Source organism: Diceros bicornis, chromosome 35 (genome assembly GCF_020826845.1).
Source record: "Diceros bicornis minor isolate mBicDic1 chromosome 35, mDicBic1.mat.cur, whole genome shotgun sequence".
In the NCBI taxonomy this organism is placed as follows: Eukaryota; Metazoa; Chordata; class Mammalia; order Perissodactyla; family Rhinocerotidae; genus Diceros; species Diceros bicornis.
This window is the reverse complement of record NC_080774.1, coordinates 21,753,282-21,771,463: the sequence shown is the minus strand read 5'-3', so window position 1 is coordinate 21,771,463 and position 18,182 is coordinate 21,753,282. Positions and strand designations below refer to the sequence as shown.

Genomic DNA, 18,182 nt, shown 5'->3' with positions numbered 1-18,182 from the left:
GTACATGATTAGTTTTAGCCTTATCTTGGATACTGAAGGCCTCTGTTCTCAGGCAGAGCCAAAGGACTCAGGCGTGGATGCATGGAGTGTCTTACTCAGGTTCGAGAAGTAATTTGACAGGACGGGCCTCTTGTGGAGTGTCTAACTGACACTGTCAGGGACATAAACATTTCCTCATGACTTGCAGGGTGAGCTTGTGATGTCACTGGTAGAGTAATTGGACGCAGGCCTGAAGCACATGTCATAGTTCTGATTAGTGAAATGGGTGTGAGCTACAAAAATACTAAGTTTGGAGACATGGAAAATGTGACTGATCATCCTCTCACAGGCAGTAAGCTTTACTGTCTTGATTTCACTTTGCCTATTTTTGTGAAATTCGTTTAACCTACAATTAGTTTAATCTTCTGAACTTTATCTCATGTTTACTTCTTCCATTTAACATTTTGCATTTGCCAAACCAGGTAGGAATCTCCTGCCTCTGAACTCAGCTGAAGTCCTCTATCGATGACCTTCTCATGGCGCTGGGTGTGTCTCGTGTCAGGGTGGTGGTTTTTGTGTGCATTCTGTCTTCTTCAGACCCTACCTCCTCTGTCCCCCATTACTGACTGAATTTTCAGCCATAGGCTGTCTGACTTAACCTTGATATGCGGCAGTGCCTAGCACAGAGGTTTGCTCATAGTAGATGTAATAGATATATGCTGTTGTAGATCCTTACCTGCTCAAAGTAGATAGTTAAGTTTTTGCTGAATACAAGTTAACTGTCTTAAGCCAAATAAAAATCAATCAAATGTTAAGACTTGCCATCTACTTACAAAGAATATAATGTCCAATGTAGGTCTGTCCAAATGGCTACCAAAATCTAAACAAAATGGAAGGAATGAAGAGTATGATGAGTTGGCGAACTGGGTTTTGCTTGAAATTTCAGTACACATACTCCACATATGTTCTGGAATCTCCTATTGATATTTACTGATGCATGCACTGGCAACCGCACCAGCAGTGCATTTATTTTTAACTTTCTTAGTAAAATCTGGGTTGGAATCTTACATTACAAAATCAACGCTGAAATTGAGCATTCAGATTGCCTAAAATTGAAAAATTAAAATATGAAGAGAGTGTGATCTTAAAGAAACTGCTTTGTCCTTGAAAAGTATTACCTCTGCTTAAGTGTAGTGTATACCTGTTCTATCTTCACCCCAGCACATTTTAAATAGGAAGACTGTGCAGAGTTGACGTGCAGCGTGAGACTGTGAGAGGACTACAGTTTTAGAAAATGAATTCCCAGAATACATTTGTGTTTTTTTTCTTTTAATTCTCTTTTACATTTGTATATGTTTGTTTGTCACAGATAGAAAAAACTAGTTCTTGTGGATAACATGGGCTGATTGCTCACCATTCCAGTTAAACACACTGCGTTTTGTTTACTCGTGTTGTGTGGCTCCAGTATGCATTACTCCCCCTTAGGCCTCGTCCACATGCCTCAGCGTAACTTAATATGTGTCGTTAAATTAAAAACATGATTTGAGTGTAGGGGTTTCATTTATAGTTAGAAACATGAAATGTAAGGAATTCAGTGAATACACAAAGTATTTAAATACAGTTTTGGAAACATTTCACAACTAGCTAGTGCTTGCTGTGTTACAGATGAAACTTAAATTATGTAGAATGAGTCATAATTTGGAGTTCTTCTGTTAGTCCACGACTTTAATTTTATAGAATTTCTGGTTGTTCTTGTCTTTTGGTAACCAGCCGTTCTTTAGCTTTTATATGCAATTGTTCTTTTACATTTTTTATGCTTTAATCTATATAAAACTTGTATTTATCAGCAAAATAAGTTTATTTACTCTTAGATTAGGAAAGAGATAATCCTCTTTTGCCTTAGTTTAGGAAATGTTAGATTTGTGCTGGATTGGACTCATGTGTGAATTATCTAAATTCAGATTTTGGCTTTTCTTGCTTTGGGATTATTTTTTCAGCTGATGAAGAAGAATCAGAAAACATTTGTATTGTGTGAGGCCAAAGAGGAGACTTTGCTGTGCCCCAGCAGTGAGCTTCCTGAGGCCTGGGCAGACAAGCTGCTGTCGGGATCTGTGGATCCTAGAACACTGCTCTGAGTGTGAGGTCCCAAATATTTGTCCCATTGAGATTTTTCACATTTTAAAAGTTACACATTTTTTCTCAGAAATATCTCTGATAACCGTGAAGAGTTGATCGTATTTTACTCTGCATTTATACATCATTTCTGCTGTAGAAGTTTAATATTAGGAAAAACTAAATACGGACTGGACTAAAGTTATATAGTAAAGACCTTAATTCAGCTTTTAGCTTGATTTTGTTTAGCTTTGATTTATTAAACATCAGAAAGAAAAGAGACAGGAAAACATTTAGATTGTTTATGGTCAAAAAAGAATGAAGATTTGAAATAGCACCCAGATAATTTAGGGCAAAGTAAATCTTTGTCCTAAAATACTCAGCTGGGGGCAGAAACTTTTTTATAGTCTATTTTTTAAGCATGTTAGGTTTTTTTCTGATTATAAAATGATATGTATATATATATATATATATATTTTTTTTTTTTTTTTTTGCTGAGGAAGACTGTCTCTGAGCTAACATCTATTGCCAGTCCTCCTCTTTTTTTTCCCAAAGCCCCAGTAGATAGTTGTATGTCATAGTTGCACATCCTTCTAGTTGCTGTATGTGGGACGCCGCCTCAGCATGGCCAGAGAAGCGGTGCGTCGGTGCACGCCCGGGATCCGAACCTGGGCCACCAGTAGCTGAGCGTGTGCACTTAACTGCTAAGCCACAGGGCCGGCCCCCGTGATGTTTATTTTTAAGTTTTGAAATAAAGAATTGTACACAGAAGAAAATAAAAATCAATTTTTAATTAATCACCATTTAATTACTGCTATTATATTTCCTGATTCATGTAGTTTATTGTGTTACAAATGTTTATACCATACTTAGATACCTATTTATATTCATATAATGCTTTTTTTTTTTTCCATGTTGTTAACTGTTCTTTGAAAAGATGGTTTTTAATGGCTGTGTGCTTAGTATTAGTAGCCCATTGTTTGGAAGGCCTGTGAGGTATTTCACCACTCTAAGAAGTCCAGGTTTTTGCCGTTATAAATAAATCTACGGTGTTGTTACTTTCTCACCTGATGAATTGGAAAACATTTGTGAAAGTGGAATTACCAGGTTAAAGGGCATATAGTATACATGGGATGTGAACAGCTTTAGGACTTTAATTACATAGTGTTAGATTCCACCCCAGAAAGATGGTGCCAAGAGGACTCCTTTGGCTTTTACTTACTACAGCTAGGCAATTTCACTATTTTCTGTTTCACCATTATGTGTGGAGACTTTTTAAGCCATTTCCTTAATTTAAGTATTAGTTTTAAGACCATAGCTTAAATTAAGAAGTGAATTACAGGGGCTGGCCCCGTGGCTTAGCGGTTAAGTGCGCGCGCTCCGCTTCTGGTGGCCCGGGTTCGGATCCCAGGCACGCACCGACGCACCGCTTCTCCGGCCATGCTGGGGCTGCGTCCCACATGCAGCAGCTAGAGGGATGTGCAGCTATGACATACAACTATCTACTGGGGCTTTGGGGGGAAAAATAAATAAATAAATAAAATTACAAAGTGGTTGTACATTTAAAAAAAAAAAGAAGTGAATTATGTAAGTCATTTTTAGAATTGGATGAAACCTCAAATATCACGTATATATTCATAATAATAATTGAAGAAAAAATACATAGCTTCTATGTTCTCAGCTTTCTCCTGGGAATATTTGAGATTATGTTTCTGAAAGTCACCTCTGTGCCTCACACTGTGAGGTTTTGATACTGTGGAGAGTTAGGCCAAGAAATAAAGGCATCAGGCTGTTGGTTTACTTGTTTGTTTTTTAATTGGTTTACATATTCTTCCATAAACTTTTTTTTTTTTTTTAACAATTACTTGTATGTTGGATGGAAAACACAAAGCAGATTGCGACTGAATATGCATTTTAGATCTGGGGAAGATGGCTTAGAGAATTGGTTCTTTTTTGTCTTATCACTTATAGTTTTGAAACTAAATTTTATAGACTAGTGTTACTTTATAATTTACCAGTAGTACCTTGATTGATTTGAGCAGCCTGCCAGAGTCACTAAAGAGAATGTGAGAAACAAACTTAGGTAATTGTTGAAGTCGCATGTGTTTGCTCTGTTTTTGGAGCCCAAGTATAGGCATGTTTGTATTAAATTTAGCTTACTCTTTAATTAGAACCATGCTTCATCCTGCTTTCTTTATAAAATAGTAGGAGAATTCTGAAGAGTTGGTGTGTTACTAGAAACACCCAGGTTTTCTTTTAACACAAGATGTCCAGTGATTTGGAGTTTCCGAACGAAGCTGTCAGCAACCCATTATTAATAGGACCTTGGAATGTTCCACCTGGAAGGTATCTTAGGGCTCATCAGTGGTGCGTCTGAGGTTCTCAGCCATGGAGGAAATTCAGCGTGGGGTATTTTGTTAAGCCCAGGCATATTATGGAATAAAATGCCAAATGATAGAAAGTTTTAAGACAAGCCATTGGATGTCAAGGACATGTGCTTACCACCTGCAGCCCTGGGCCAGCCTGCCCCTTGAGGAGCTGAGTTCACTCACCCCTGCTTTTAGTGTCACGTCAGTGGGTGGTGGAAAGCTCTGATAGAGCCTAGCCTTTCCTTTTAGTGATGGAGAAGCGAGGCCCAGAGGGGTTAAGGATCCTGCCCACCTTACATAGAAAGGGAGCTGCAACCCAAGTCCTCTTACTCCTAGTCTAGTGCTACTGCTGGGTAGGTGTATTTCACAAGTTGGAGTACTGTATTCTACATATACCCAAATTGTGTTTCATATGAAGATTTTCAGTGACACTCATTGGATAGAGAGTACCTCAACACTGGCTTGTTGCTTATTGAAAAAATGATCTGTGAAAGACCAGCCTTGTCATTATTTCAATAAGGCTTTGTGCTCAGAAGCTAGCTCTGTCCTGTGGAAGGCTGGTTGACTGCTCTTACACACACCAGAGCCCAGCTTAAGTGCATGGGGCCTGCAGGTCAAGGAGCGGGGGAGAGGGAGTTGCAAATAGATTATTTTATCCCGGCCACAGTGTCCACAACAGAAGAGTATCCTTTCTGATAGAGACTATTGGCACCAAGGGTAGTGGTTTTATCGTTATTTATGTACGTAATTACTCTCCTCTCTACCAGCCACTTTTGTGTTCTCTGACAACACCTAGCATGGGCTGGGTTGTAAATGGTACCTACTTAATACTAGCTGAATTAAACTTGTTCATAAAGTAAGAGGTTGTGTGTGTGTGTGTGTGTGTGTACGTGTGTACATACACATCCATGCTGAATTTTCACATTGGTACTCTGTTTTATGGGAAGGAAATCATGGAGAAATAGAGCTAAGCCAGCCAAGTTCTTCTGTTGACATAGAACTCACCTACAGAAGGACAGTTTGCTGTACATAATGTTTTTATTTAAACGCTCGTATATTACCTCATTGATTTAACCCATGTACCAGGTCATTATTCATAAGATGAGGTGTTATTACAGAAGAGATTTTCTGAGAAAAGTTGATCAGTCATGCAGGATTCTTCAGACCTTTGAGTCCTATTAATAATACCAAAAGAGAAATTTTTCATATATCCTTAGAATTCACTGGAAACTGGAGCATTATTGAGGGTTTGGGGAAAAAAATGTGGTCTATTTGTATGATGGCATAAATGAAGAATAATCTTGAGGTTTTAGAATAAGACCTAGAAATTCATCATTTTTTGAATTTATATGTAGCTGAATGGAAAGAATATTTGCTCACACACAACGAGCTTATTGAAAGTGGAATGTGTGAGTGAGTTGAAGCTGACAAGAAGTGACAGTGGCACACAGTGTGACTGATGCCGGCATTGTCATGTCTTGAGTGCTGTGTGAAGCTGAGCACGATGGTGAAGAAGGGAGGAACCTGTGTAAAAGTCTGCTTTAAATTTTCACTCAGTACTTAGTTTTTATAAAAAGGGTGCCCATGATGTTGCACATGACTTTCTACACTTTTGAGACACTTTATTTAAAATTGCTTTGCAAATTTAAAGAGGTAAATAAGACTGTCTGAAAGAGTAAGAGAGGGAGAGAACTAATATGTATTAAGCCCCTGAGTCCCACCAGCTGAGCACGGAGCATGCTCTGCCTTCTTTAGTCCTTACAGCAGTCCTGAGATGTAGCTGTCATCCTGTAAGCACACCAGCATTGGGGCTGAGAGTTTACAGAGTGGCCTTTCCTTAGACCACACCTGCAGTCGCCTCTGCCGTCTGTGTTTCTTTGATCAGAGTACCTGCCTTCTGTGCCAGGCTGTGAGCTCCTGAGCAGGCCGTGTCTACACTAGCTCCCTGCTGTGAGCCCAGCCCAGGCTCCCTTCCGGGTCAGCTCAGGAGTGTTGGTCTCCTGCACACACCACCCTGGAAGAACCATAATGCTAAGGGGGTTCATAGTGAGAACCCTGAGGTGTGCTGCAAGCCCCTGGTTCACCCCCACTCACCCCTTCTGCCCAGATAAACACGCTAGTACGTGTACTGAGCTTGCTAAGACAGAAGCCTGCACTGAGTGTCATAGAAATTGTCCGTAATATTATAGGTTGGAATCCCTCCCACCCAATTTTTATAATGAAAAATTTCAAAACCAGTCAAAAACCTGAAAGAATAGAACAGTGAACACCTCCACTTAGAGTCAGCGGTTAACACTTTGCCATATTTATTTTCCCCTTTCGTCTTCTCCTTTGTCCTCCTTCCCTCCCTTTCTCTCCACACAAACCCGTATTTTTAGTGTTTTTTGTTTTGTTTTGGCTGAACCTAAAAATTGAGTGAATTTTTATACTCTGATCCTAGGGTGACGTAATCTGAGGATCTAAATTCTAATTGCTTTTTTATGTTTTCTTCTGAAAGTAAATTGCAGGCTATATTTTCTCTCTTTTAATACAGATAGTCCCCCCACCTCTCTTCTTTGCTCTGTTTTTTGTTTTGTTTTGTTTTTTTAAATATTTTCCCTTTTTTACCATAACAACTCTTGGTTTGATTCCCTTACTACACCATTTTAACTATGAGGTGTAATCATTTGTGGAAATCAGAGTCCGGATGTATGGGATTTGCCTTCGAATACTTGATAATTATAGATCATTTTTGCTGCTGCTTCCTTTTCATGTCCTCCTCCTATTGAAAATACGTCAGTTAATAAACAGCCCCTCCACTTGCTGAGGTTTAAAGACATAGAAGACAACTAAACTTCCTCACCGTTTTTTATTGTGCCTTCCCATGTCCACAGCAGGAATGCAGTAATGGTGTTATGAGGACCTTTATGTGTTAAAGGCTCGCTATTGATAGGATGTGAATAGAATTTGGTATTTAATATGAAATCTGAATAGTGTAATTTGAGGCAGAGCAATGCGCCTGTTAAACTGTAGAGCTGGGAAGTAACTTTGTACAAGCAGGGTTTGCAGCAGTGGAGTACTGCTGCTCTTGCTGAAATGATTTTGAGTTTCCAAATACCTGAATTAAACACATGAGATTGTAATTTTCTTCACGTATGTCTGTGATGTCGTTACACAAGTCAGTTTTAATCAAAACATAAATATTTAAGTCACAATTTCTCCTTTTCAATTTTCCTCATCTAGAAGGAGCTGGCAAACAACCCTGACTGTCCTCAGATGTGTGCCTATAAGCTGGTGACCATTAAATTCAAGTGGTGGGGACTGCAAAGCAAAGTAGAAAACTTCATTCAGAAGGTAAAATCTGTCCAGAATGTGGTGACTAAAATTTAGGCTAAGATTGGAGGTAGCTGTTAATGGGATATTTTCTCTAACACCTTTTTTTTCCTTTATGAGGTGAAAATTGTTCTCCCTATATAATTCTTCTCTGCCCTTCTTTTTCTCCCTAGAAACAGCAAACACAAAGGCCAGCGGAGGTTTTAAGGGGCTGTCTTTGGGGAAGAGCATAGTGGTTTTCTTCCAAAGCACTTTCCTGATGGCTTGCCCAGCTCTTCTGTAGAGAGCCCTTTCCACATAAAGCATGTCCCCAAGAGGCCCTGGTGTCCCGGTGTTGGCCAGAGGGAGAGGCCAGGCTCTGTCCCAGCTCAGCTGGATGCCCCCTCAGCCCCTCAAGCCCCCTGAAGCCCCTTTCTTGTGTACCTGGCACTTTCTTGTCGGGTGTCTTCTTTAGAGGTCCTCACTGAGAATCCTTACACTCTGAACCCAGAGTGACATAATCTGAGGATCGAAATACATTCTGATGACCTCTTTTTTATGTCTTCTTTATTAAATTGAAAGTAACGTGGGCAATTTAATCTAGAAAGGGGAGAATTGCAGTTGTATAAATACACATTGTAAACACATAAGGAATATGCAGAGTTTCTTCAAGCTTTACTTTCCTTGTAGTGTGAATGTTTATTCCATTATCATTATAAAGAAGCCCCTGTTGGGGCCGCCCCGTGGCTTAGCGGTTAAGTGCATGCGCTCCGCTACAGGTGGCCCGGGTTCGGATCCGGGGTGCGCACCGACGCACCGCTTCTCCGGCCATGCTGAGGCCGCGTCCCACATACAGCAACTAGAAGGATGTGCAGCTGTGACATACAACTATCTACTGGGGCTTTGGGGGAAAATAAATAAATAAATAAAATTATCAAAAAAAAAAAAAAGCCCCTGTTGTATCTCCACACCCACAACCAGTTGTGTCTGAGTTTCACCGTAAACTGTAACTGCTCCAACATTTTTTTAAAAAGGGTCGTAAAGTGCTGGAAACTTTGATGGTTCTTGAGCCTGCTTGCAGTTGGCCCACAGTAGGCACTCTGTAAATATTGGCTTCCTTTCTTCCTCTTGGATCATAGTAATAGATAACCAGTCCAGTTCTGATAAATGGAAGTCACACATGTAATTGATGAAGTCCCTTCTGTTCATGGAAAAAAATGTAAACTCTGAACATTGTCCAAAAGTACTAAAGTACTCACTGTTGAGTGCACTTTTCTCTCTTCTTGGGAAAGTTTAGTAAAACTTTAATAATCCATCAGTTAAAATCACTAATTATATACATGGTTTTACACTATACATACATATATATAGTGGCAGTAACATTAGAGTACAAAAATTAATGGAGAGTTTGTAATAATTCTTAATGCAATAAAACACCTTAGTGCAAAGAACCTAGGACTCTCTTCTTTCAGTACATTATTTTATTCCACCTCGGTATTCCTTTGGATTTCAGAGAAGTTAAGAATGACAATGTGTAGGTTTTTTTTTTAAAGATTTTATTTATTTATTTTTTCTCCCCAAAGCCCCAGTAGATAGTTGTATGTCATAGCTGCACATCCTTCTAGTTGCTGTATGTGGGACGCGGCCTCAGCATGGCCGGAGAAGCGGTGCGTCGGTGCACGCCCAGGATCCGAACCCAGGCCGCCAGCAGCGGAGCGTGCAAACGTAACTGCTAAGCCACGGGGCTGGCCCCGACAATGTATAGTTTTAAAGCAGAAGAAATTGAGTTGACTTTTGGTCATTGATATTTAGAAAAAGGTAAAAATAAATCAGGTTCAGCAGGAGTTTATGTTGGATCAGAATGTACACACTACACTTTTTTTGTTTGTTTCTACTAGGAGAGATTGTTTCACATTTCACTGGGAAATTTTTGTTTTGTTGTACAAAACGATAATAGGATGGAATTAAGATTTCTACTAATCGACATAGAGTGGTCTTTTCAAACCAAGTATATGTAGATTTCATGGGTTAATTGGGGCACATAAAGTTGGTGTCATTAATCTTAGGTTTTTACCGTCTTATACTACTTTTTTCTTTGTTTTAAAAGCAAGAGAAAAGGATATTTACAAACTTTCATCGCCAGCTTTTTTGTTGGATTGACAAGTGGATTGATCTAACAATGGAAGACATTAGGAGAATGGAAGATGAAACTCAGAAAGAACTAGAAACAGTAAGACTTCCTGTTCTGTGGAAATTCTCTAATTTTCCCTTTCTAAAACTGTGTATGTGCTCAGTAAGTGTAAACGTGGAATTAAGAAGAGTGTTATTAAAAGCTATTCCCTAATCTGTATACCCTCATCAAAATCGAGTTTCTTAGACACTAATATCCCTTCTCATGTTCTCATTTCTCTTTTGTTGCACATCTTTCATGAAAGTAGACTAGTGCTTTCTTGGTCTAGAATTTGTTGCCTGTAAAATGCCCACTGGTTTTGTATTCTTTTTCATGCATCAGCTCTCTGTGCTGGTACCTGGTTCTCATTCCTTTTAGACGCTCACTTTATCAGACCAAATTGCTTTTGGCTCATTTTGTTATCACAGTAAGTTGTTAATGTTAGCGCAGTAAGTCCTAGGTCCCTCTTCTGCAGAAAAGATAAGCCTAGTGATATTGTCACTGATTCCAGAAGTGCCTCCTCCTCCCACAGCTAGCAGTGAATCCTTATTCCTTCATAAGCCTTAGGCGGAAGTTCAGGTGATCCTCGGGTGGAGGTCAGCATGCCTCGTTTCAAAGTTAAGCCACCAGGGAGCAGGCCCTGCGGTGCGTTAGCACCCCCTTTCTCCCAGGGACAGAGTCTTCCCTGACTTCTCTTCCACATGTCTGGTTTTGCTTTTGCTCTGGGCTACGCTTCTTTTCAGTTGAGAGTAAGGCCCCACGGGGGAAATGAACTCAAGGAATGTACAGGATAGGCTAGTGGTTTCCATGCAGTCATCCAGAGTCCTGCCAGCAGTCCCAGTGTTGGAAGCCCTGCAGGCGAGAGTGTTTGACGAACGCCTGTGTGTGAGGCAGGAACTCCATTTAATCACCGGCGAATGGCAGCAAATCAGGTTCTTTGGCACAGAAGGAAATCTATTTGTCTGGCACAAAGCATCGTGAAGAATCTGTGTTTAAAATTGCTTACTTTTGGTGATTACGGCAGATCTGCTTCTAATTAGCTTTATACAAACCTTCTGAGAGGACTAGGACATATTTTCTTTATAAGGCAATAAAATGTTTTAACCTTATCTTATACATAAAGTAAACTTTAGGCAGTCTCCAACTTATGAATGGATTTTGTTCCAAAAGTTTTTAAGTTGATTTTTTGAAATTTGGAACATGTTTTTCCATAGAGACAGCATTATAAATGGGGGTTTGGTTTCTAGGCCAGCCGATGGAAGCCTGTTTGACTTCAGTCTCTCATACTAATAGTGTGACTGAGTTCTGGATCTTTGGGAGTAGGGTGATAGGATGGTAAGCATGGAAGACCCTTATTTTTAGGTTGGCCTCAGGCAAAATATTTAAACAGGTGAGAGTAAGTCATGGGTGCTTCCTACCTCTCTTTCCATTCCTCTCTCCCACTTCTGGCTTCCCTTTCTCAAGAGTCAGATGCCCTTCTCTCAGATGCACCACCGGCCAGTTTTAGTTCCTTTTTTCCTGCCTTCCTGCTTTCCCCTCCAGCTGCTCCAGGCTCCAGAGATACCTGCCCGCTCTGCCTCCAGCCCCTCAGAGCAGCTGCTCTCCGCTGAAGATTAAACAGAAAGCAGCATGATTACACTTATTCTCACTAAGCTCATGGTGCAGCCTTGGCATCTCCAAAAAGAATTTGCCAACACCAAGATAAAAGAGAGACTTAGCTTTGTTGGTTGGAACTCTCAGCATGGAAGCTTTCTTTTGGTTTTGATTTTTATGCTGAAGGCCTGTCCATAACATGAGGAAGACAGGTCGTGGTTGAAGGGTGGTGAATGGAGCCCTCCCTTGTTTGGGCTCTGAACCCCTTGGACAGAACTTGGCTGAGAGCTCTTCCTCCCCCAGGGGAGTGCTCTTACTTCCCTCACAAGTTCTCAGTCTCATGATACCTGAACGCTGAACGGTCCCAATGTCAGCACGATGAGAGCCCTGACGAGGAGGTGGCAGTGGGCCTGCAGGCTCAGCTGCCGCTCCATGCAAGTCAGGTGTCCATGAGTTGGGAATTGCACTTGAAAAGAAGGTGTAAGATAGACAGGTAGTTACACAGAAGCCCAGTTTATTAGGAAATGCCATCATCATTGTACCCACATGGCTCAGACTGACTGATTCTCTCATGAACTTGGTAGAAATCTGTCGTTGGTTCAGGGTTGGGCTACATGACAGTTTCTTTGTTAAATATTTCAAAAACATTTCAAGACACATTTCAGCGTTAAGTGCTGATCATTTTAATGTTAAACCCCATCTGGGTTATTTTGCTCTGGGTCACTGGGGAGTGCTTTATCCCACATGCATTGCTGCTGTTCTGAGTCTTAACGGTTGGTTTGTGAGCATCTTCAGAATCTGGGCAGTGTCATGCCTGCAGGCCAAAGCGCCTACCCAGAGAACATCCGCCTCCTGAAGAGGCTTAGCATTCTCAAGTCCTCCTCACCATGGAGGAATTTCCCCTGTTCTTGAGGTCCTGTTTCCCTGACACCTGGTGATAGAATTTGATACATTGTAATTCTTTTCTTAATTCGCAAATATTTTAAGAATTGGATTTCTTTCAAATGGGTTTTGGCCCTGTAGAGAAGGAACAGCATCTTGAGAGGTTAGGCATGAGAGGAATGCTCCTGCCTGTCTGTAATCCTGCAGAGAAATCCTGGGGTCAGGCCCAGCCACTGAAGGAGTACTTTGGGCAAACGTTATGCCTGTTTGTTCTCAACTGGCACTTCTGTGGGGGGTGGGGAGGGAAGGATGAGTTTTAGAAATGTATTTATTGCATTTGTTCCTTTTTTCTCACATTCTTTTCTTAATTTTCTCATTGAGTTTTTTAATTGTCTGTAGGCTGTTGGTATGAGTGTCTGTCCTTCCTGATGCATCCTTATGTCCTTCATTGTTTCTCATGTATTGTTCCTGTGCTCCTTTGTTCTTCCTTTCATCCTCCCTCTTTTCAGTAAACTTCTCATCGGGAACTCTGAGGGACCCTGGTCTCAGAAGCAGCAGAGGTGACCACACCTCTTGGCTTCCTGTCTGGTCTAGGGACTATGAGGAGATGAACAGGACCATCGGGGCATTTTCTCACATTATATTGGTGAACAGTTTATTTATCCTGGACTATCTTTGATAATTTCGCGTCATCAGTCTGCAGGCTTTTGTTTTCTAGATTCAAAAATAGATACCATTTTTTGTGCTATGTAAGAAAAGCCTTTTGCAAGATTTTCTTTGGACCGAGATTGCTTGCGGGGCCTCAGAACTTCCTTCTCAGTGTGGATATGGTTATCAACAGGCAACGGTCTCCCCAGTCTCTTCTAGGTCTTTTTCTCCCTCGCTTACTAACCCAACTTAGAGTCTGTGATTTTAGCAGCTCATGATTTTATTTTACATTTAGATGCGTAAGAAGGGTTCCGTCCGAGGCACGTCGGCCGCTGATGTCTAGATGAGTCCCCGTAGGGTCAGAGACAATAATCAAACTGTGTAAGTGAAGACCTGGGTAAAAGAAATGTTTAAAAACCAATGCCTTTTTGGTAATGGGTAGTTACCTTGCTAAGCAGAGACTATGTGGTTTAATTTTTAGAATTTGAGATAAGCATTTTGGCAATTGACAGTGAACACTTGCGTTACTATTCTGTAAGAATCTTCTCTGTGGAACAGGCTGTATTTAGTAGTCCTGAGCTATTTCTTAGTGTTAGAGGTTAGAAGCCGGCTGCGAAGTGCACATATTGTCATGTAGCACTGTCCTGGAAGCCAGCTGAGTTTCAGCGATAGCCGTTAATTGACCTGTTTCTTAGTAGGACCATTTGTGGTTAGTTAAGGAAATATGTAAAGGCATTTTAAGTCAAACAAAGATCCTTCATCCCATACCATAAGGGCCAACCTCAATAATTCATTTTAATTGAAAAAGTTTTTTGAACACCAGAAAGTCTTCCTTCATGTTGAATCTTCAGTTATCTTTACAGTTAGCTTTCATATGTGTAAATACACTTGGGGTTTCATTTACAGTGTAAAACATTTCCATGATCTTATTTCTCTGACACAAATTTATATGCCCAGATAAGAGATTTTCCTTGAGGGGAAAAAGCCTCAGAATCTACCCCACATATTGAAACCAGTGTGAGGAACCAGAAATCGACAGTACACTCATCATTTGTTACTATTGAACTATGATGTTTACTGAGGAAGAGAACAAGATGGAACACTCTTACCACTCCGCCACTAGTCTCTGCCCTCTTAGTGCGCTACCTGCTCTTTCCTTATTGCGCACGGGAGAAATGACGTGTTCAGTCCTGAAGGGTAGGAGTTGTACCAAGTCAGGATGAGCTCTGCCAGGATTCCTCCACAGCCCATTCTTTAAATTCAGTGTTCATTTGTAAAATATTATGTGATCGTTACTTTTCTTAAGTTCTAAATTGCTGTGATTTATTTCTGCTTCTAATTGATTTTCCCTTTGATGAAACAATGTTATGCTACTAATAAGACCAAAATCTTTGACAGATTAAATTTTTAATCTTTAAAATGCAGTAGTTGGGGTACATTTTCTGCTAAACGTTTTGCTACATGGAGGATTTTTTTCTGGAGAATGTGTGTGACAAGCTACTGTCTAGCATTTTTTGTGTCTCTGTATTTTAACACATTGCACTGTCTTTTGATTTTCTTACAGTTACGTAATCAAGGTCAAGTGAGGGGAACAAGTGCAGCCAGTGATGAGTGAAGAAGAATCTGACCAGTATCTTGCAGTGTTGACAGTTCCCAGACGTGTGCGTGTGACTCTATCCTCACACGCACAGGTCCCCAACCACATGTATATATATGTTGGTGTGTGTGTGTCTGTAGCTGTATATAAAACGCATGTAGAGCTACAGACACCGTACACACACTTGTGTATATATGTACATACAAACATACTGAAGGGATTAGTACAATTTCTCCAAGTACTGTACCTATCTTCAGCAAGAATGCAAAAGAAAATATTTTCAATATATATACCTGGAACAGATTTTAATAATTATCAGAGTAATACCATTAATGGACAAACTGACTGCGATGTAATACTAGCTGGTATGTTTCATAAATGTCAAGTTGTGGACCAATATATATATAGCCTTTTATTATGTTTCTGTTCTTTTAAATCAGTCTCATATAAATCTTATTTTAGTCCCATAAGCAACAGACTCCCACAGAAAAATTTATTCAAAATCTTTTGGTATTCCAATGAATCTGGAATGTAAACTTCGAATGTATTTATAAGGATTTATTTCTGGACAGTCATTATCTTACAGCTTAATTGGACAATATCTGTTAGTAAGAAGTAAAGTTACAGGGCAGTTTTTACTTGTTTGCCCTGAGGGGAAATACCGTTTTTAAAAAAAATTTCCGGTTTTTATTGGATTTTTGTATTTTAAATTTCAAGTATTTTTCTACATCAGACCTAGCAAAAATGGAGATGATGGTTTGTGATTTATAATAAAAACTATACAATTTTCAGGCTTCTGTTAGGCAAACAAAGAAATTGATGAAGAAATTAATAGCATCGTAGGCTGTTTAGAAAAATTGGAAGTATAGCACTTGCATGGAGTCTTGCTTCTGAAATGACTGTTTTCTGAAATTACAGCTTGGAAACTATGCAAATGATCTAGATTCCTCACAGCTTACATGGTAGAATATAGCTAGTGATGATGTGTTGCTCTTTTCATGTTGAAATACACTTGAAGGGGGGAGATGCTGACTTTGAGATAGGAAGAATTCAAGAGGCAGCGTGAGGCTTGCCTGCACTCAGGCAAAAGGCCTTGCTGAGGGGCCAGTGCACCTCCACCCGCTCAGATGTGCTCTCAAGTAGGACATGATTGGAACGTATCCTGAATAAGCATCATGCAAATGCTGGTTAGAGGCTGCTGCCACTTTTTTTCTTTGTTTTTAAAGAAAGGAACAATAGCTAGGTAAGATTTTCATCAGCTTTCTCTGTCCGAATCCAGCGTTCCTCTTGTCAGTCCCGGAAGCTGGAATAGAATGATGTTGTTGAAGCCTTCACGTCACAAACTGTCTTCTTTAACCTCTCGTCCCTCTTACAACACGCCAGGCCCTGTAGTCACATCACATTAGTAATCTGATTTGCTGACACTCCTGCCCTCCCTGATCCTCGTTTTCCCACATGTCTCGTGTCCCCACTGAAGTGATTGCAGTGACTCAGACAAGGGTGTTTGGGATCACTGCTGCAGTGCGGGTCCTGTGATCCTCTGCTCCACGCCCCACGTTGCGTACGTCCTCTGTGCACTCAGGATCAAGACTGATGTTTACTCTCTGGGCACTGCTGTGAGATAGGTTGTCAGCGCATAATCATTGTCTGCAAAGTATTTGACGCGGGGAAGATTGCTGATTTTGTGAAGTAAAGAGTCTAGCCCTCTCCTTTTAATGAACTTAACTCTCACTGCATCTGTAGCATCATTGGGAGCTTGGGCACACATGGAAATGAGAGCCCGGCGCATGGATTTTAATGTTTTTCTAACGACTGTGGAGATTTGAGGGAATGTGTGGTGAATGTAAAATATCTAGTTTACTTGGCAGTCTCTTGTGTAAATTACAGTAAAACAAAGTAAATGAAATTTAAACAAAAAATAAATTTGATCACAAAATGCCACTTGTGTGCTTGAGTGGTTGTTCCCCTGATGCCACATCTAATTCAGAACACTGCAGACCGCTTCTCTGCTGTCTTTTCAGGAATTCTCTAATTTGCAGCACTACCACTTCGGGAAAAATAAAGAAAAAATGGTGTTTTATTTTTTATTGCAAACTCCTGTTCTTGAAATGCGCCTGTGCCACGTTAAGTTGTTACGTTTGGTTTCTTAAATAATTTTCTGCTCTAAAGGCCAAGCAGTAAACTAAAGAAGGATTATTAGCCTCAGAGGTTTTTTAAAAATTATTTGTAAAGGGGAAAAATACGGAAAACCCACAGCACTTTTAAAAGCACTCAGTAGGGATTTTGCCATTAGATTTTGATTGTTTCAAGATTGTGGGTTTTTGGTTTGGGGCTTTGTCATCTTTCTCCAGCCTACTGTTTTTGGATGTGTAACAACTGTTTTCTCATGGTTCCAACTTCATATTCTAGAGCTGCTCAACCTTTGGAGAGGTGGCCAGCGATATGGATGGATTTAATATATAATGTTCTATTTCCGGAGCATTCTTTTGTTTGTTTTTCTGAGGTAGTTTTCGTAGTGTTTTGTCTCAGACATCATGTTTGCGGTCACGTTGACAGGTTGTCGCTCATGCATTCAGCAATCTGAGCACTTGAGGCCCAGCACTCAGGTCTCGCTGGAGGCACCAGGATGGAATAAAAGCAGTGCACAGTCCAGTGTGGGAGACAGACATAGGAACAGGTAAATTACAGCTCAGTGTGATAAGTATCGTTGGTTGAGAGATCTTAGACGTGGTCCATGTTGTACAGATGAGAAAGCAGAAGTCCAGGCCATGGGCAGCTGGGCCCCAAGGAGCCCAGGGTGCCGGCTCTGGGTGGGCACCGGCCACATTGGGCTGGGGTCAGGCACACCCCTCCCGGCCCCTCGCTGAGTCCCGGCCTCCTTGTCTGGGTGGAGGCCACGATGCCCAGCTGTAGAGCGTTCAGGATCAGTTGAGACGTTGTCTCCTCTAGCGTATGGTGCCCCCTCTTCAGTGTGAGTTCTCCCTCTTGATTCTCTTCCTTTACCAAACTGCCTTCTGGTTGATGTCAAGTCACTGCGGACCTAACACCTGGCTTCTGAAGGGCTCACCTCTCTCTGCCCTCTTCAACTTGCTAAGCCATGAAGTTTCACAGCCTGACTTCCTCCTGAAAATCTTGTCTCTGAGGAAGTAAGATAGCTTCCCTAAGTAGTTTTGTCCATCTCAGCAGCTGACTTAAGGGGTCGGTGTGGAATTCTCTGTTGTTGACCATTAGGAAGGAGAATGTTCTGACTGTTCTTAGACCCTCAGATCTGATATCATGAAAGCCACTGAATTTTGAGGTTGAGTTGTGGGTACAAAACTGATTTTTTCAAGTTACCCTCAGTGGCAGTTTTAGAGTTTGGGACTTCACATGATTGGGAGGGAGGGAAAGGGCCAGGGGACAGGTTAAAGATTGTCCCACTGAGCATGGGGCCTCTGCTGCCTACAGGGGGTGCTTCTTAGGAACCCTGCCAGCATCATTTGGGGTTATGTTTTCTGACTTAGAAATATTAAGCAACAGTAGGTCCCTTCAAAACCAGTTC

General features: G+C 40.9%; 1 protein-coding gene across 2 annotated transcripts in view; it reads left to right on the top strand.

Moving 5' to 3' along the window:
• Window positions 1-16,582, top strand: part of PITPNB (phosphatidylinositol transfer protein beta) — a 65,805-nt gene extending 49,223 nt beyond the window's left edge. The window contains exons 9-12 of one of the 2 annotated variants that reach the window (XM_058531681.1): window positions 7,683-7,793; window positions 9,859-9,981; window positions 13,340-13,425; window positions 14,609-16,582. In XM_058531681.1, coding sequence (XP_058387664.1) covers window positions 7,683-7,793; window positions 9,859-9,981; window positions 13,340-13,387 — 282 coding nt within the window. In that variant the 3' untranslated portion in view covers window positions 13,388-13,425; window positions 14,609-16,582. The remainder of the gene's footprint in view (window positions 1-7,682; window positions 7,794-9,858; window positions 9,982-13,339; window positions 13,426-14,608) is intronic. The other variant, XM_058531680.1, reaches the window with a different exon arrangement.
• Window positions 16,583-18,182: the final 1,600 nt, after the last annotated feature.